Source organism: Equus asinus, chromosome 2 (genome assembly GCF_041296235.1).
Source record: "Equus asinus isolate D_3611 breed Donkey chromosome 2, EquAss-T2T_v2, whole genome shotgun sequence".
NCBI lineage: Eukaryota > Metazoa > Chordata > Mammalia > Perissodactyla > Equidae > Equus > Equus asinus.
This window is the reverse complement of record NC_091791.1, coordinates 9,202,873-9,223,416: the sequence shown is the minus strand read 5'-3', so window position 1 is coordinate 9,223,416 and position 20,544 is coordinate 9,202,873. Positions and strand designations below refer to the sequence as shown.

Here is a 20,544-nt window from a genome sequence, read left to right as displayed (position 1 = left end):
TGGACTTGGAGGCCCCTGGGTCGCCCCAAGCCCTCAGATGTGACCACCAACAGGTGGCATGCATAAAGACCACCTCCCTTCTGGGCAGACTGCTAAGTAACTTCTAGAAGAAAAACGACCCTATTAAATATTTGGGGTTGGAAAATAGAACCATTCCTAGCCCATACTTGAAACCCACCCAGATTTCACAACATAACTCTGCCTTTGTGAGTGTTTAAATTGCCTCCAGGACCTATCTTCAAACACAGACACACCAAGAATAACTTCACAGGGAAATATTTATTTCATGAGACACTCACAGGCTGCCCTTTGCCCTTTACCAACAACAGATGAATTCCTGCCCGCAGAGAGAAACCATGACCCCAGTCTTTAAAACAAGCAGATGGAGGCTGAGCTAGGTGACACGGGAGAGCGAGCCTCCTGGCCCGGCACAAAGGGGGCCTCGCTTCAGAGGCCCGCCTGCGTCTGCGCCTACAGACCACTGTGCTCAGGAAGGCCCAGCGGGCCTTGGACGGCAGCGGGCGGGGCCCGTGATTGCAATTCCAGGACTCCCCAGCCACAAAAGGAGGCCCAGATCCAAAATCAGGCAGGCCTTCAACACTCCCTCTGGGTCAGCCTTGAAAACGCACACAGCTTTTACAGCAGCAATCCCATCTATCACAATGTAATTTAAGCAATAATCCTATAATTTCAGCAACAATCATAGACACGCACAATGACGTAGAAACAAAGATGCTCATTGTGGGGTTCTTTATAGAATCAAAATATTGGAAACCACAGAATTTCCAACTATAACGGGCAAATTAAAAACATGGGGTTTTGTCCACGGACTAGGATAAAGCCATCCATAAGACAGATGGTCTCTAATAGTTTTTAAATGACATGAAAAAAGTTTTGCAATGTAGTAAGTCCAAATATATCACAAAGACTCTGTCTAGTGTGAGGGGAAGTAGGTAGGTAGATAGACTCATCTTTCTCACCAATACAGAGTGTTTTAAAAGCTCACAGGTGGCAAAGCAAGATCATAGATGGGATCGAGAGGAAAGCAATAAATGACATTAAATGTATTTCGAAAACAAAGTAAAGGTAAACTCATGGTGGGGGGTGATATGGCTACAGAAATAGCATGATGGAGACAGCAACACCTGAGAACTTCAGAGCTGCTGGTACCCTTCCATGGGCAGCAGTAGAGAGGCCTGAATCTCACGCTAGCCTAGAATAGTAAGGTCTCACTGGAAGAGAAGGTACGAGATAGAGGAGCCCAAGGCTGCACTCCTTGCTCCCTATGGCCCGAGTCTGGGTGGACAGGAATGTGGAAGCTCCTACAGGCCCTAATGGAGGGCTTTAGGAATGTTCTAGGGGCCAGCTTCTTTCCCTGGAGATGTCTGGTCAGGATGAAGAGGTTGCCGCCTATTATAGGCTCCATATGAGCACAAATGCATAGGCTCTGAAAGGCCAGACAGAGCCAACCATGAGCAGGATGACACCAGCCTGTCAGGTTCCAGCAAGGATCCACACGGCACATGTGAATTCAAGTCCCCTGCTTCCTGCCACCCTGAGGTCACCCCCAGATACCATCCAGTGAAAACAGGGCAAGGAGAATACAGCCTACAGAAACAGGCATTTACCCAAAGACACAGGCATCCAAGTGAAGCGACTTAAACAGGAAGAGACTATGTAAATGGTCAAGTTTAAAATTAGCTTCTACCCCTTCCTCTACCCACTGTAGTGGGAGCACTCAAGGACAATTAAATGTGTCACCAAAAAATTTTCATGTAATTTCTTTGCTCACTCTCAGTGGCAGTGTTGGGTGAATTTTCAACCTTGAAATCTGCATCACTGGAAAATCCCAGTAGGCAAAACCACACTTGGCATGTTACTCGATAGCCCAAATGTTCACAGTGTTTCTGGGTGGGATTATGGGAGATTTTTATTTATTTTCTTTTCTTCTCACCTATGTTTTCTAAATGTTCTACAATAGACATGGTATTTTTTTTTTTACATGAGTAAAAGATTGCTTGGTTTATTTTTATTCGCCTTGGCTAGGCACCTGTTCTCCACCAGCACTCCTACCCTGCAGGAAGAACAGAAGGGCAAACTCACCTGGTAAAGGACAGCCAAGGATCTCCATCCTCATGCAGATGCTTCCGTTCTCGAACCAGGACTGCGGGTTGATGCGAATGTAGCGGGCCACAACGGGCACGGGCAGCTCGTTGAGAACAGGGATCTCCTTCTCACTGTTTCCTTCAAATATCTATTTACGCACAAGGGGAACAAAAGAGAATCTTTTAGAGCTTGACTATCCAGGGATAAGAGTCAGTAATTCGCTCATCCCCAAGATGTTACTGAGGAACCCCTAATGTATGCTGGGAATTGAGGGGGCAAAAGAAATGACTCAGGCCTGGCCCCTGCCCTCAGGAAGCCCCCATCCAATGGGAGGCAGGAGGAGGAGGAGGGTACTACTGAGATATCAGAGCTGAAATCTGTTAGTGCCATTGCAAAGAGACAGCCACAAAGCTCTGGGATTTCAGAAGGAAACGACCAGGCAGAGCTTCAGGGAGGAGGTACCATTTGAATTGGCCTTGAAGGCAAACAATTTAGTTCTGTAAGGATGGGAGGGATTCTGGAGAAAAGGAACAGCAATGGATGGAGAAGCCCAGCAATGGGATTCAGAGGAAGAAGAGCAACTGGCTCACTTTAACTCGAACACAGGAGTGTGGGGGGGTGGGGAGGAGAATGAGAAAGAAGGTTGAAAACAGAGACTGCAGTCAGACTGCGTGAGACACTGGGGACCATGTTAGGAACACGCAGTTGAGAACCTGAGGAAGACAGTGACGTAACCAGAACGGGCCAACCTGGAGGGAGTCACAGAGCTGAAAGATCGAGGTCATTAAAGAAAGTTGGGGGCTTTTGTAACCGAATAGCTGTGAGGGCCCAGCACACACCATGTGCCGCGGATCTTCCAGGGTGACCTGAGAGTTGTGGAAGAGACTGCAGCTCAGCAGCTCTGAATTTTACATTAGCCCTAAACACGGGCCGCTTGAGCTTCAGGGCATGGAAGCGGTGGCCATTACCCACCAGACTCTGTGGCTGGTTTGAGTTACCACAGAATCAGTAAACTCCAGGTGCAGACACTGCCCGGGCACACATTGCCTCCCTTTGCAGAGCCCCACAGAGCCAGGCACCGAGGTTAGAGGGAAGAGACTCACCATGTCTCCAGATCCATTCTTCACAGTGGCCCATGTGTGGCTGTCATTGCTCACCATGACCTTATAGGAGGTCACCCAGTCACTCCTAAGAGAAAATAAAATGTCATTGGGACCACACACTTTAAAAGGTTTACCTTTTCCACGTGGAGGTATAGCAGTAAGGAGAGTGGGCGCCAGAGGTAGACAGCACTGGGTCACACTGTGGCCCCACTGCTCACTGTGACCTTGGCCAGGTAACTGACCCACCTATGCCACAGTTTATTCACCCACAAAATGCAAATCATAAAAGTGCCAAGCTTAAAGGATCAATGTGAGCATTCAATGGTTTAATATCCTTTAAACACTTAGGACAATGCGTGGCCCATAACAAGCACTAATGTTGGTCACACACAAAGATATACAAATACTCTCATATTTGTTTATATTGAATGTTTACATCACACACAGGAGTAGCTTAATGGAGTTCCATGTGGAAAAGTAATCTCAGTAAAAGGTGCAAGTGGGTCTAGAAATTTCATTTGGAAAACTCACTTGGGACCATAATAGACTAGTTCCCATCAACCACAAAAGCAACAGCTTGAGTATCTACAAGACGCTGGGTTTCTCCTTGGCTGTCTGAGCCACGCAGACAATCCCCCACCGCCAGCCACCACCCAGTGACAGCTGGGCCCGGAGCCAGAGCCCTGTCATCACGTCCTACTGCACAGAAATTACCGAGGGTAAAACCACCATAATTTGACTTCCCAGAGTGGAGGTCAATTTGATAGGCTTGGCAAAAACACAACTTTCATGTGGAAAACACATTTTTTTCCCCTCTGCTGCAGTTTTTTTAGGACATTAATTGTTAAGCAATATAGAAAAGTCTTCCTGAGCATCTTTCTTCTTGATTTTTAAAATACTGGAACTAAGCACCCATTTACTAATCTTTTTGGACATTCTGCCAGCTGAAACATTTGGAATCCTTCTTTTCCTACTGTGAAATCTCTATGGACTCAGGAACCACATATAACCCAATAAGGTTCTGAGTTTCTAGTCTGAATCAATACTGTCTAGTTAAGTTTGTTTAGAAAGAACAGCTGGGTCTATGCATTCTGGTTCATCTGATTGTCGCGAAAATTATTCTTAGGTGTTTTCATCCGTGCTTGGAAACAAATTCTCCCTTTGAACCTTCTCTCTTTTCCTCGCTCCTTCCCACCAGCTTTGTCTGAACACCTGCTGAAAGCGGGAATCTATCACACCACACAGTCCTCCTGGAGGGTTCCAGGCCTGAGCCCACGCCTGCAGATGCAGACACATTAAGCGCGTCTGTTGAAAGGCACCCCAGCAACAGCTCATGTCCTCTGCACTGGAAAATTATCCTCACCCAAAATAGCAACTTGTTTCCCACGTTCAAATAATTTCCAAATGACTTGTGACTGCTGTTCATTTTGCCGTCTGTTTTCAGCTGATATGCCCCAGGGGCTTCCGGCAAGGCAGTCTGCAGAGGTGAGGGCCATCTCCCACGGAGATGGAGGCAACACGTTTAGGAAACCTCTCAGTCAAAAGAAGCACACCAACAATAAGAGAGGGGAAGAAAGAAAAATTAAAATAAGTTCTCCAACGAGAGAGAAAAGGAAATGGAAGCCAAGCAACAATTTCTCAAACTTAAAAAAAACACACAGGCACAAATCCACTCCTTAGGTTTGAATGGTAATTGTTTACATGGCTCAGCTCTCCTGCATGGCAGCCCAGCATCATACCCGTCTGCCAATTTCGCCTCCCCTCTTAATGTCTCAGTGACATCAAATTTAACTTGCCCCAAACCAAACATTTCAAACCAACCAACCTGGGGTCTAACAGAGTCCCTGCCTCAGAAAAGGTACTGCCATCTACCCTGGGGAGCCAAAATCCCAGAGTCATCCTTGGCACCCCTTTCCCTCCCTCTCCTATATTGAATCCATCACCAAAGTCTGTCAATTTTACCTCCCACATCTTTCCAGAATCTATGCAACTCTCCATCCTCACCGCCACATCCCCGGCCCATTTTCTCAGGCCAGGACTATTGCAACTGCCTCCAACTAACTGGTCTCCTGCATTTAAACGGCTGTCCAATCTATCCTGCAATCAGAGGCTTACTTTTCTAATGAAACATTATCCTGTCACCCGCTACTTAAAATATCACTCTTATCCTAGTAGTGAGCCAAAATCCATATGATGTTCTACAAGACCCTAGCTTACCTCGTTTTCTGTGCTCTTTCTTTCAATTCCTGATACCAATTATACTCTCCTGCCCTTGTTCATACCATTCCATCTGTCTGGACTCCTCTTCCTCTCTCGTCCCCTGTCTGCCTCTAAATTATTTAGACCTCAAGTCTCATCAGGAAAGCCTGTCCAAATCCTCCAGTCTAGCCAGCTTCTTTTCTCATATGCTCCTTTCTTTCATAGTTTACTTCCATTTGTAATTTTATACTCATTTCTAGAATCATCTGATAAGTGTCATTATCCCCCAGTGGAGTATACACATCTCAGAGACGGAGGAAGGAGAGACCACGGTACTTTGGAGAACACGAAAGGAAGCTGACACTCCTGGAGGCCAGGGTGGGGGACAGGGCAGCAGAAAGTTTGATTGAGTTCTTCCAAACATTTAAGAGAGAAATGGCCCTTTTCCTTTAAATCCAGAAAAAGGAAAAGGGGAAGCATTTCTCAATTATGAGTTTGGCATAAGCTTAATATCAAAATCTCATGAGGACAATACAAAAAGCAAAATTACAGAAAAATTTCTTTCATAAACATAGACACAAAAAACCCTAGGCTGCATATTACCAAGTTGAATTCAGGAATATGTAAACAGGATCATACATCACCATCAATGGGGATTCATTCCAGGAATACGAGTGGTTCAGCCACAACTGTAACCACTCAGTATAATTCACCACATAAACAGAGCCCAGAAGAAAAATCATACGATCATTTTGATAGATGCAAAAAAGGCATTTGAAAAAATTCTATAGCCATTTGTGTTTAAAAGAAAAAACCTCATTAAACTAGAAATAAAGAGGAATTTCCTTAATCTGAAGAAAAATATCTACATAAAAGCTATGGTAGAGTATAGCCAAATGCCTTGCAGTAAGGGGCCCAGCACACACACTGCAGAATCTGCGTGGAGCTCCTGCAGTAACTCCAGAACTTGTATGTACTGGCATTTTAAGAACTAAAAGGTTTTATAATATGAAAAAAAAAAATCCAAACAAGAGGAGCTGCACATTCTGCTGCTATAACATTAGGAAGTGGTTTGATAGAAGCTGAAAGACTTTATTCAGTATTTTCTGAACATGGACCTGCTATGGACCTGTAGCAACTATCTCAAACCCAAGACAAATGTGAAAAATCAATACATCTTGATGTTTTCTTAGAACTCTGAGACAAGTATAAAGAATGTATGTCTACTGATGTTGGCTCTGGCATAGTCAACCAGCTGAATAAGTGCCAGGAGCTGCAGACCTCCAGACTCTCTCATTATGTGATAAAGAATGAACTCATATGTGATTAAAATATAAGCAAACAAATAAACCAACAGGAAAAAACCTGACTTATAGCAATGTGTCACTGATGTGCAATAGGAAAATAATAATATAGATGGTTCTGGGTCAATTGGAAGCCCATAAAGAAAACAATGTATTTTGATCCCTACCTCACACCGTGCAATAATTAACTCCAGATGGACTGCAGATCTACATGGGAAAGGTAAAGCAATAAAGCTTTTAGAAGAAAATATAGGATATACAGATGTTCAGTTGTAATAGTTGTTCAAATTAACTGTACCTATTTACACTCAGGAGGTTTTTTTGATGAATATATACATTATTAATATCTTCTCCAGTTTGTGTCCTCCTTTTCCTTCTCTTTACGGTATCTTTAGATGCAGAGAATTTCTTAATCTTTATATAGATCAATTAACCATTTTTTTCTTTACACTTTCCAGCATTTGTGCTTTTTTCAATAAACTTTTGCCTTCTGCAAGATCATAAAGATATTCACCTATGTTTTCCAATCTTGATATTGGTAGTTGATCTTTTCACTCTTTTCATGATCAGCCATGAGTTTATTAATTTTATTAATCTTTCAAATAATCAATTTTTGGTGCTGTTTACTCTCTATTATGTTTCCTACTAGATTGAACCATATGAAACTACCATTTTTATAGAGCAAAATGGATCAATATCAGCAATTTTCTAAGCCTCAAATTAATATTTTATTAATTGCTACTCTGATCTTTAGTATTTTCTTCTTGGCACCTTCTTCAGGTTTAATTTGCTGTTCTTTCTGTACGGTTTCTTGAGATCACTGATTTTCAGTCTTTCTTCTTTTCTAACACATGCATTTAGGGTTATAAAGCTCCCTCTGAGCACTGTTTTAGCTCCATGCCATAATTTTGATATGTCATATCTTCATTATCATTCAGTTCAAAATATTAATTCCCATTGAGACTTCTGTGATCATGGACTATTTAGGAGTATAAGTTTAAGTTTCCAGGTACTGGAGATTTTCTGGCTATCTTTTTATTACTTATCTCTAGTTTAATTCCATTGCAGACAGAGAATATACTTTGAATCAAGTCGCTCCCTTGACATTTGTTGAGATTTCTTTTATGGCTCAGCATGTGGTCAATTTGGGCTCATGTTCCACGTGCACTTGAAAATAATGTCAGTTCTGTAATTGCTGTGAGCAATGCTCCACACAGAATTTTGATCAAATGTATTAATTGTGTTGTTCGGTTCTTCTGTATCCTTAATGATTTTTTGTCTGCTTATTCTATCAGTTATAGAAAGAGTTGTGTAAAAGAATAGCAATTGGATTGTGAATTTGTCTCTCTTTATAGTTCTCTCAATCTTTGCCATATATATTATTAAGCTACGTTATTGAGTGCATACAGATTTAAGACTGTGCTATATTACTGGTAGATGGACTCTTTTATGATTACAAAATATCCCTCTTTATCTCTATCAATGTTTCTTAACTTAAAGTCAACTTTGTCTGATATTAGATTAGCAAATCCTGCTTTGTTCTGGTTAGGATTTATATGATATATCTCTTTCCATCCTTTTACTTTTAACCTTCTATCTCCTTAAATTTAAAGTGTGTCTCTTGTAAATTAGCATACAGTTCCGTTTTCTGGGCTTTTTCTTAAATACAGTCTGATAATATTATTCTTCTAATGGAGAACATAGTTCATTTAAGTGTAATGTAATTACTGCTATATTGGATTTACATCTACCATCTTAACCAACTGTTTTCTATTTGACCCATTTGTTTTGTTTTCCTTTTTTTCTCTTTTTTTTTTGCATTTTATTTGATAATCAAATATTCTCATTATTCTTTTCCTCTTTATTAACCAACCAGCTACACACTCACACTATCCTTTTCCTAGTTACCTTAAAGATTACAACATGCATCCTTGAGTTGCTAGTCTTATTCAAATTATAATTTCTACCACTTCCTTGAGAATACTAGAACCCCACAACATTTTAAGCCCATTTACCTCTTTATCTTTTGCACATTTTGGAATTGATTTTTAATTCTATATATATCTTAAATTTCAGATGACATTACTGTTACTGTTTTGTACAGTTAATACCTATCAACTTACTTATATGTTATTTCCGGTACTCTTCCTTTAGTTTTGCATTTCCATATTTCCATCTGCGGTTATTTTGTTTCTCCTTGAAGAACTCCCTTTGATAATTTCTTTTAAACCAAGTATGCTTACAATAAACTTTTTCAGTTTTTACTGTCTGAATATGGTTTTATTTCCTAGTCAATTCTGAATAATTTTGCTAGGAATTCTGGGTTGACATTCATTTTCTTTCAGCACTTTAAAGCTTTGGTTCCATTTGCTTCTGAGTCACTGTTTTATTTATAAACATACATGCACATTTTGAAACTACTGTTGTCACATTTAGTAAATGTACAATAAGAGCATGAGTAGAGAAATGTGTGGTATTTTAGCTCAAATCCAGCATTGTTGTTTACTAACTATATAAACTTGACAAGCTACCTGATGTTTCTGAAAATAATAAGGACATCTACAAGCAGGTTATACATTAATTCATCAGTTGAGAGATGCAATAGTTCACTGGTTAAGATCTCAGGCTTTGAGAGCAAGAAGCACAAACTGAAACCCTGGTTCTTCCATTTACTAGCCCTGACCTGTGTGAGAGTCATGTGACCTCTGGGCTCCAGCTGTAGGACAAGGTAACAAGTCTATGTTTTTGAAGTCCTCAGTGAATGAGGACTGAATGAGGTAATGCATGCAGAGTCTGAGCATAGTGCCTGGAACATAGTAATTGCTCCATAAATCTGAGCTCTTAATAAGAATAACACTATCATGATTAACATGCAGTCAAAAGCTATACCAACACATAGGATTACCAGTTGAACTGTAAATATAATTCATATGCTCCCTCCAGACACTTTTAGGGAGCGTCTTCAAGCTCAGGATTGATCATCAAGCTTAACCCTTTATACCCTACTAAGGGTAACAATCAGTGGCAGCCATAAAGAAATTAAGAATTAATTAATTAAATCTTAATTTAAATGAAGAAGCTTGATAATTCAGGATGACAGAAGAGATACTTGCCAATCAGTAATGCTGTGGTAGGACTGAACTGTGCCTGAAAGATTAAAGCAACACAGAATGTGTGAAGTCCTGCTCCCAACCCTGCAGCAACTATAATAAAATATCATGCCAGGCTCTGAGAATACAAAGGTAAATTAGATATGATCTCTTTACTCAAGGTTTTTACAGGTGAATGAGGAAGACGGAGAACTACACTTGAAATTTCAAGAGAATGTGATTAAAGCTGTGAAGAGGCAAGTGCAGGGCATTGTGGGAGCAGAGAGAGAGAGAGAGACAGTTTATGACTCAGAGGAATGAAGGAGGCAGGGGGCAGGTTACTGTATGCAACTCACCCCTTATCTAACATAAAAGCTGCATATTTTATTCTTTCGTGACAGGCATATCCATTGTTATTAGAGAGGCAGCCAGCTTCAAAAATTGGAGCTAGAATGGCCATATATCCTGGTCTCCTAATCCTCAGGGAAGATTTGAAATTCACGGCACTTTTGCGGCTTTTTTCCACTTCCCTCACAGAGATTTTTCCACATCACAAAACCACCTTGACATTTAATTCTTTGTGACTGGAGGTTTCAACTCAAAGCAATGCAGCCCAAGGAAAGAAGTATTTGCGCCAAAGACTTCCTGACTGCAGAGAAAGAGAGGCTGCGCTGCCTCTCCTCTAGGCTCCAGCCAGCTCCCTCACTTAAAACAAAAACAAAAATAAAACACAAACCAAAAAAAAAACTCTACCCTTGTATGAGACTACCACACTTCCTACCAATCCAGCCTTCCTTCAGATCAGACAAACAGAGAAGCTGGGATACAAAGAAAAACATTGGAACACATTTAGATATTTTACTACATGAGGTTACTTTGGTTTAAATAAAAACCAAGGCTGTCCACCAACAACAAAATGGCGGACTAAATGCTTCCAGAGCCTTCTACTGCAATACAACTACATCCTGGTTATGCTAGAACAAATGAGCTTTCTAAAGCATCTGTGGGTTTGCAAGCAAATAAAGGAAATTTCCAAGGAAAAAAATGGTTGTGAACCCCCCAAAAATGAAGAGTGAATAAACAAAACAGGCAGAGTTGCCTTAGGAAAAAAATGCATATAACAGTACTAGAATCAAAAAACCAAGCCTGGGGACCATTAAAAGGTAAAGAAGTTGAACCAGGGACTTCTTCCTTCACCCTCAAAAGGACTGAAATAGTTTCAGAATAGTAGCATCCACTTGGCTCCCAAAAGAAGCACTTGCAATTCCTCTCTAAAGAAAGGAGTCTTCAGTTAGGCTTTCAGAGGTTTCCCTAAGTTCAATGACACAGGAACACATGATTTTAAAAAATCATAAAGCACACAAGAAAACATACTCTATGAGAAAGAAGCAGCAGAAACAAAAAGCAACAAATTTAGATTCCAAAGAACTTAATTGTCTGCAAAGAAAACGCAAAAGAAAGGAGGAAAACTATTAGACTTGGTAAAAGAGTTCAGCAAGATGACTGGACATAAGGCTACTCTACAAAAATTAATTACAGTTCTACAAACCAGCAGCCAAAAATAAGGTACTTAGAAATAAAATGAACAAAAGATGTGTAAGACGTTTATGGAGAAAACTTTATTGAAAGACATTTTAAAAGACATAAAAGTGGAGATCTATACCATGTTCATGGATAGAAAAATATTGTAAACAGGTCAATTCTCACCAAAAATTCCAAAAGCATATGAAGAAAGTTGACAAACTGATACTAAAATTTATATGGGAGAAAATAACCAAGATACTTTATGAGAAGAAGAAACAGTTGGGAGAATTGTCCTATCAAGATATCAGGACTTATTTTAAATCTTTAGTAATCAAGACACAGTGGTAATGATGGAAAAATAGATAAATTTATAAATGGAACAAAATTGAGAGCCCAGAAATAGACCCATGCACACACATAAACTTGATAGAGATGTCTTGCATATCAATGGGAAATAAATAAGTGGTCTCAAGGCAACTGGATATTAATAAAAAAGAAATTGAAATTGGACCCTATATTTCACATTTTTCACAAAAAATCATTACTGAATGAATTAACTAATTAAATATACGAAGTAAAACCTAACAAAAATTAAAGAACATATAGAGAATTGCTTCATAACCATGGGGAACGGAAGGATTTTATGTGTAAGACACAATTAGTCTAACCATAAAAGATGAATAAATTGAATTACATCAAAACTAAAAACTTTTGCTTTTCAAAAGATACCATAAAGAAACCAGTAAGAGAAACTTTAAGCTGAGATCAAAATATATTGATCACATTTACTTAACAAAGAATTAACATTCAGAATTTATTTTTAAAATTCTATAAAGTGGGGGCCAGCCCCATGGCCCAGTGGTGAAGTTCGCGTGCTCTGCTTCGGCGGCCCAGGGTCTCCCCGGTTCAGATCCTAGCACCCCTCATCAAGCCATGCTGAGGCAGCGTCCACATGGAGAACTAGAAGGACCTACAACCAGAATGTACAATTACATACGGGGGGCTTTGGGGAGAAGAAAAAAAAAGGAAGATTGGCAACAGATGTTAGCTCAGGGCCACACTTAAAAAAAAAAAAAAAATAGAAGCCCTCTCTTTAAAATTCTATAAATCAATGAGACAGAAAAAAACACAATATAAGCATGGAGAAACATGACACGTATTTCACAGGAAAGGTAACAGAAATGGAAAGTAAACATAAGAAAAGAAGTTCACCCCTATTAGTGGTTAGGGAAATACTAGTCAGGACTACAGTGAAAGATGCTGCTTTAACTCTCCATATTGAAAATTAAGGAGCACGGCAATACCACATGTTGGTGAGGACGTGGAGCAACAAGAACCCTAAAACGCTGTCAGAGAAAGAGAGGATGCTTGCACAACTACCCTGGAAAATAATTTGTGATTATCCTGTGAAACTCAACATCTGCATGCCTCCCAGCTCAGCCGTTCTATTCCGATGTATATATCATGGAGTTCCCTTCTGCATATGCTCCAGGAGACATATACAAGAATGTTAATAGCAGCAGTACTTTTAAGAGTAAAAAATAATAATAATAAAATAAAATAATGAAAAACTGAAAAGGGAGCTGTCCAATCTCCACCCAGGAAGAGTAGATAAGTGGCACCTCACAAGGTTAAACAGCAGGACAAATGAACTCCAGCTACAGGCAACAACACAAGTGATCCTCTGAAGCATCATGTCGAGCAGAAAAAGACGTTTCTAAAGCTATATACAGTCAAAAGTCATTTTTATAAAGCTCAGAAGAAGAAAAATAATATTTTTTGTATGTATGCTACATACAAGATAAGGCTGTTTTCAAGAGGCAAGGGAATAATAAACTCCTAATAAGGAGAATGGTTCCATTTCTGGGGGAAGCACTTGGTGGGATCACAGATAATTTCAGGAACATCGTAATGAAAGAGCACAGATAATTTCAACAGTATTGGCGAGGTTCTAGCTCTTCAGTTGCGTAGTGGGTTCATGAGTGTTGGTTTTACTATGATGCCTGAGACCTTATGTATATATTACATCCATTCTTTCGTATCCATCAAATACTACACAACAAGAAAGATAAAATATTTATTTGAATGTTGTACAACAAGCTTCGGTACAGGAAAATGTTGCAATCATTTCTCGTAAAGGGTTATATGTGAAGAAGCCCTATTCATCCCTTAAAGACATATTTTAAGAAATAATATAAAATCTTTGCCTGTGTAATTCCTTATAAATACATAATTTATTCTTTCTTTGAAAGAGCAATGATACTAACATTTCCTAATAATACTTCATATGGCACTTCAGTTTACAAAATGCTTCCAATCTTACTTTATGTAAGGAGAACAAGCCAAGTTTCTCATTAAGGATGTCAACTGCATTGGTAGGAGGACAGGGTCAGATCACTATTATTCCTGTTTCTTCATACCCAGAAGCTCCAGTCTCCCATTCTTTGGTCTTCATCATACTCCTCTTTTCTCTAAGGTTCTATGTACAGGATTTCAGTATCCCCAGATCAATCACCAATCTTTTGGGGTATTTAAGCAAGTTCTCTGGAGCCGCACATGATGAGTAGTAATTGTTATCAGGCAAAAATGCTTACATTTTAATCTTATAATCACTGTTTCTCAATGACTTGCAAATAATCTCCCTTTTCACAAGCACAAACACGGGCTGATATACGATCACAAAACAATTTTCAGAACTTAAGAAATTGTACAATAAAAACATAAACTTGGGGCTGGCCCCGTGGCCGAGTGGTTAGGTTCGCATGCTGCGCTGCAGGCAGCCCAGTGTTTCGTTGGTTCGAATCCTGAGCGCGGACATGGCACTGCTCATCAGACCACGCTGAGGCAGCGTCCCACATGCCACAACTAGAAGAACCCACAACGAAGAATATACAACTATGTACCGGGGGGCTTTGGGGAGAAAAAGGAAATAATAAAATCTTTAAAAAAAAAAAAACATAAACTAAACATGAAATCTAGATCTTAATTAACTTTCCTAATGAATATTGTGTAACATCAGTTGTTATCAATAAATAGAGATGAGCATCTGAAATATTTGAAGGTATGGCCCAAAAATGGTAGTGGCCCAGCAGATATAATCTGCTCTAACTATATCTGTCTGGACACACTGCTTTGTGAGTTCAGCCCTATTATTTTGGGAAGTTATCTTTCCACCCTTATCCTTCTACATGATTACCTCAGGAGCAGATGTTTTAGGCAGCATGACCCTGCACCTGGGCCACAGCTGAATGGCCTAAAGGTGAGCAGTGGGTCAATCACAGTACCTTGACAATGTGACCATGGTTGATGTGTCCACACTAGACCCTTGACCCAAGCTGGGCCAATACATTCTTTTGGATTCTTTGCATTTTGGATGTGAGACCAGATGTAAGTTGTAAACCTTGGGTGCTGACAGCAGTCCCACTCCCCATCATGTGGCTAGAGAAACAGAGGCCAGTCTACAGAGAGAGAAGAGTGAGCCAGAAGCACAGAGAAGCTCAAAGGAGAGACCCGCAAAGAGAGCCCCAACAGTGCTCGGACCCCAGGTTCCAGTGGAGACCTTGAGCTCCACCTCCATTCCTGCTCTTAAGCTCCCTGACACACCCAGTGCGCTTCAAGGCAGGCTTTGATAATTTCCATCCAAGGAAGTCCTATCCACAAACTGTAATTGAAGGTTCAGTGATCCTCAAATGTGGAACTTGCGAAGTCTGAGTGAGGCAGAGAATATGAGCCCAGGCTGGGAGGCTGGCAATTGTTCTGCAGGAGCAAAGAAGTTAATTGTTGCCAGCAGTGTTCTGTGACTCAGGCCATAGGTCCAGTGAGGCTAGGACAACATAGCAAAGATTAGGATACTGGAGTGGCTTGGCTACATCTTGTGGCTTCAATAAGATATTTATCACAAGGGGAGACAATCTCCAGTCCAGCTGATGCACTTGGAAACACGTAAGGAAGGGTGAGGCAGGGGCAGGTGTTGGGAGGAAGCCCTACTGGCCCCACCAAGCAATCCGAGCCCCACTGGACAGCAGCAGCCAAATTCCCCACTGCAGCTTGAGAAAACCTTGTGGATTAGGAAACAGAGATCACTATCATTACAATGGGGATATTTGAGAAGAACCAAAAGAATCAGGGAAGCCTGGTGCCCCAATTCCTCCCAAAGCTTTCAATGTGCTTTCCAGTAAAACGAAGTGCAATCAGAAGGCAGATCAGCATTATTACTGCACCCTAACCACTGCCATCTGTGAAGATTAAGTGATAAATACATATACGCGTCAACTTCGGTACTCGGGAACACAGCAGATGGACCATAAATATAATCCCGTCCTCTTTCAAAACTCCCGATAAAAATAATAGGACCCGACGAGGAATATATAAGCACAAAACTGAAATAGATATGTGTGGATGGTGGTGCTGTAAGTAATAGGATATACAGCCTTCCAAGTAGCCTGGAATGTCAGTTTCTGCTCAGAGCAGGCCAGGTCTCCAGCCTGCAAGCCTCTGTACTCTGGCCAGTACAAACATGCACGCACACATGCACGCACACGTCTAGTAGGCCCAGGGTTACCATATGAAACAGAGGACCAGCACCCACTCCAGGATGCCTGCTCCTGACAGGCCCTGCTTTGGGATCCTGCTCAACGGACTCTTGTTTTGACCTCTAAAGACTTTGAGAGCTACATGAGTTTCCTACGGCTGCTATAACAAATTACCACAGATTCAGTGGCTTAAATCAACACAGATTTATTATCTTATGGGCTAGAAGTCTCACTGGGCTAAGGTCAAGGTGTCATCAGGGCTGGCTCCTTTCTGCAGGCTATGGGGAGGGGGGTGGGGGCAGGAATCTGTTTCCTTGCCTCTTCCAGCTTCTAGAGGCTGCCCACTTTCCTTGGCTGGTGGTCCCCTTTCCTCATCCTCAAAGCCAGTGCTGTCCCATCTCTCTGACCATTATTCAGTAGTCATGTCTCCCTCTGATCACAGCTGGAAAAGGTTCTCCCTTTTTAACCCAGGTAATTAAACTGGGCCCACTTGGATAGTCCAGGATCCTCTCTCCATCTCAAAGTCCTTACTTTAATCACATCTGCAGTCTCTTTTGCCACGTAGGGTACCACATTCACAGGGTCCGGGGATTAGAATGTGGACATCTTGTGGGAGGACATCTGCCTATTACAAGGACCCCATTCAGATTCTAGCTTCACTTTCAGACTCATTCTTAACCCTTTCTCTTTTTCTCCAGGTTTGTGGGTCCAGATACGTCCCACCACCGCGATCCCAACAGGATAAACAATGGTTCCCTAATTCCATTCAACACATGCAAAGCTTAGGTCTTAGCCAGAAAACCACAGCCACAGAAATCTAAGTCACCCTGCCTGACCCAGCACACCAGTCTCTCCCCCGCAGTGGACATCAGAGTTCAAATAAACATTAAGGAAATTCCTTCCCAACTGACAAATCAATGTTTGACTTCATGGTCCGCTTGCCATAATTGAAGTTTCCTGGTGTTTCTCAAAACATTTGGCTCCTTCTACACAACGTTAGAAGCTGTGCCCCAGAAAGAGGAGCGCTCTGTTTTTTTCCCACCGTGAGCTCAACTGGCAAGAACAAGTAGGTCATCATATCGGCCACTGGAGACTTCGGAAAACTCTTCCAACTCCAGCCGAAGGCTCATATGCTCTTCTGGGCCCTCCGCCAACCGCATGAGCGTATTCCCACTTTTCTGTGGAATGCCAACAGGCCCTGGGCAGTATTACCAATTGTATCTGACTGGAAAGAGACCCCATGTCTGCAGGGACAGCAACAGTTCTCAACTGGGGGTGATTTTGTCCCCTGAGGATATTTGGCAATGTCTGGAGACATTTCTGATTATTATGACCAGGGTGCGTAGGATGTTAAGTAGAGTGCTCTCCTAGAGGCCAGGGATGCTGCTAAACATCCTAAAATGCCCCGGATAGACTCCCACAGCAAAGAGTCACCCAGCTCATGACGCCAACAGTGCTGAGGCTGAGAAACCCCTCTCTAGACAATTCAAAAACAAACTAATTCTCCACTTGATTTGTTCGAAACTATTCTGAAGAACGGATAAATGTCATTGCCAATTTATTAGTAAGGAAACTAAGACACAGAGTTTTCAGGGACTTATGACATTTTAAATACGAGGATGGATTAGATAATACAAGCTTCCTCAGCATGCTCTGGTTTATTTGCCCAAATAACAGGAAGGACTCAGAAGCAGACAGGTGACCAACGAAGAAGGTGGTGGCTGAAGTGACTTCACAGAATGTGGCTGAGCTGTCTTGATGGCCACAAGGAATAAACAGTTGTTTGGTGAACAGAAATTGTTTTATCCAAAGTATTTGAAGATAGTTTGCTTTCAAATGTTTCAGACAGCCCCTGGAGAAGATTAACAGCGCTCTTTTGTTTACCAAAATGTCTTTATAGACAGTGACAACTTCAGCTCAAACCCTGCTCCTACTAGCCCAGACACCACCATTTGTCCACTTGTGCACTAAATACTTGTCAGGCGTGCCAGGCACTGGGGCAAAGTGAATCTCAAAGTCTCAGACCCTGGCCTCAGGGAGCTTACAGTCCAGAGGGCAAGACAGACTGCATAATTAATTACGCAATTAACTCTTGAACTGCAATTGTGATATTGTTCAAAGGAGAAATACAGGGAGCTTATGAACAGCTGGTGGGGGCACTGACTCAGTCTAGGGCTGGATCGGGAAGGTGCTGCTGGAGGGGCGGTGCTTGAGCTGAGACTATGGAGGATGAACGGGAAGTTACGAGGGGAGGGTGTGTTAGCATTTCATTTTAAGCTAGAAAGAAAAAGTTAATAAAAGAGATCCAGCATACAAACAATACAGCATACAAAAAAATAATAACTTCAAAAAGGCTGACAGGAGACAGTGGAGGTGATAATAATAATAGTAATAATAATGATGATGATGATGATATAGAATTCCCCAGAACTGAAAAATATGAGTTTCCATATCTCAAGGTCACAAGAAGTGCCAGCTACAACAAGGCACAACACTGAGAAATTTTTAGCACAAGGGATATGGAAAGCACCCTAAAACTTTATTGAGGAAAATAATTCAGATGTTTGTAAGTATGAATATCCTTAGATCTCTATACTATAACACAGAGGATAAAAAGACAATGGGAAAATGTTCCCAAATTTTGAGGGATAACAAGTACGGGACTTCTTTTAGAGATGATGAAAATGTTCTAAACTTGATGTCATGATGATATCACAACTCTGTAAATATGTTAAAAAACCAATGAATTTGGTGTAAATGGGTGAATTATATGGTATGGGAATTATATCTCAATAAAGCTGCTAAAAATTCTTAGGGAAAATTATTTCCAAACTACCAATCAAGGTTGAGGTCAACAAAAATGTATTTTCAGACATTCAGGGAATCCAAAATTTTACTTCGCAAGCTCCATTTCAAGAAGATACGTACCACCAAAATGAAGCGAAAAACAGAGAGACATGGAATCTAAGAAAGACAGAACATAACTCAGGGGAGAGGAAGAGAATTCCAGGGGGAATGGTGAAGGGACAAGAGCTGTGCAATAGGTCTGGAGACTAAACAAATCCAGATGCCACAGAGGCCAGATGGTCCAGGCGGACATCTCCAGGAAGAAAACGAAAGAGTGAATTGTTGATATCATGAATATATTGAGAGGAGATTTCCAGGTCTATCAGAAAGCTTTGAAATAATTAGTGAGAGGGACCTAGAAAACCAAGAAAACCATTAAAAACAAAGTGATTATTGGAGCCAGCCCCATGGCCTAGTGGTTAAGTTGGTCACACTCCACTTCAGTGCCCTGGGTTCAGATCCAGGGTGTGTACCTACACCACTCTTTGGCAGCCATTCTGTGGTGGCAACTGACAAACAAAGTAGAGGAAGATTGGCACAAACGTTAGCTCAGGGTGATTCTTCCTCAAGCAAAAGAGAGCAAGATTGGCAACAGATGTTAGCTCAGGGCAAATCTTCCTCAGCAAAAAAAAAAAGAAAGAAAGGAAAAAAAAAGGCAGTGATTATTACCTCCAGTAAAAGCAAAAAAGCTAAATAGAACAGGAAATGTAACTATAGTACACCACATGACCCAGCTATAAATAATAGTTCAAAAATGACCATGATCCAAAAATTAACTACTGATTTAGCTAAAATTGGTAATGTAACTCCTCTGGGAGGATGGAAGGAGAGAGACAGAAATACAGAGGCAGAGAAGGAATGCGTTTGTGTGGGTGGGTGTGGGTGGGTGGGTGTGTGTTGGAGGTACGTCAATAAGAGACAAATTCTCACCTTTCACAGTGGAAAGTCAATAGATAACAACTAATTTAGAAAAATCAAGAAAGAGTCCTAAAAGCATTTTGTTCAGAAATATAGGATGAATAAAAATAAAATAGAAGAACCAGCCAAGGGGTCTGCACTTGTTGCCTCAGGAAATCAGGAATCAGGACCGAGGGGTGCGATACAGCGGCCACTATTTTTAAGCATAAGTTGTGCTACTTGACTTCTTAAACTACACACTAGTTTTCTAATTAAAAAATAAACTTTCTAATTAAAAAAACAAAAACCCATATTTCTCTGTTTCTCATGTCTGCTTCACTCCTCTGGCACTTTCTCAATTCTTCCACCCAGTTCAGGGTCATTTTCTTCCAACGCAGGCAAGAATTGCGGCCAATTCGTATCTCAGTTATAAACTCAAGCAGGATTAAAAAGCAGAATTTCTTTTTTCTTTTTCTTTTGAGAGTTCACATCTTACTATGTTACTCTGGAGAGACAGTCAGTGGAATTTTAAACAAGTAAAACTGGAAAGCGTTTTGCTTTTCACTCCCCGTTGCCCGCCTTGTGTTCTAAATGCATTGCCAATTGACTACTCTGTTGGCTGCAAGAATGTTATTTTTTAGATGGACTTGAAAGAACTGGAGATGAGAAGTTTATTTAAAAAGAAGAAAAATAATTACTTCTATGAAACTTAGCAAAGACTTTAACTTTTAAAAGTGCTTTAGAAAATTCATGGGCTCAACCACTCCCTCAACCTGGACGGAAGTTAGCATAGTAGGAAAAGTCTCCCCCAAATGGGAGAGGTCTCAGTAGAAAATAAGGAGCTTCCTACCAAGCATGAAAGATGGTATCAAGTGAGCAAAATCCACAGCTAAGAATTATAGGTTCTCAAGCCCAGATGGAGCATCGAGAGGGAGCAGACAGA

General features: G+C 41.0%; 1 protein-coding gene across 3 annotated transcripts in view; it reads right to left on the bottom strand.

The window, feature by feature from the left end:
• CPXM2 (carboxypeptidase X, M14 family member 2) overlaps positions 1–20,544 on the bottom strand; it is a 133,616-nt gene that overhangs the window by 40,586 nt on the left and 72,486 nt on the right. For all 3 annotated transcript variants that reach the window (XM_070481438.1, XM_014867238.3, XM_014867239.3), the window contains 2 exons: positions 3,210–3,294; positions 2,104–2,254 (listed from right to left, as the gene is read on the bottom strand). In XM_070481438.1, coding sequence (XP_070337539.1) covers positions 2,104–2,254; positions 3,210–3,294 — 236 coding nt within the window. The remainder of the gene's footprint in view (positions 1–2,103; positions 2,255–3,209; positions 3,295–20,544) is intronic.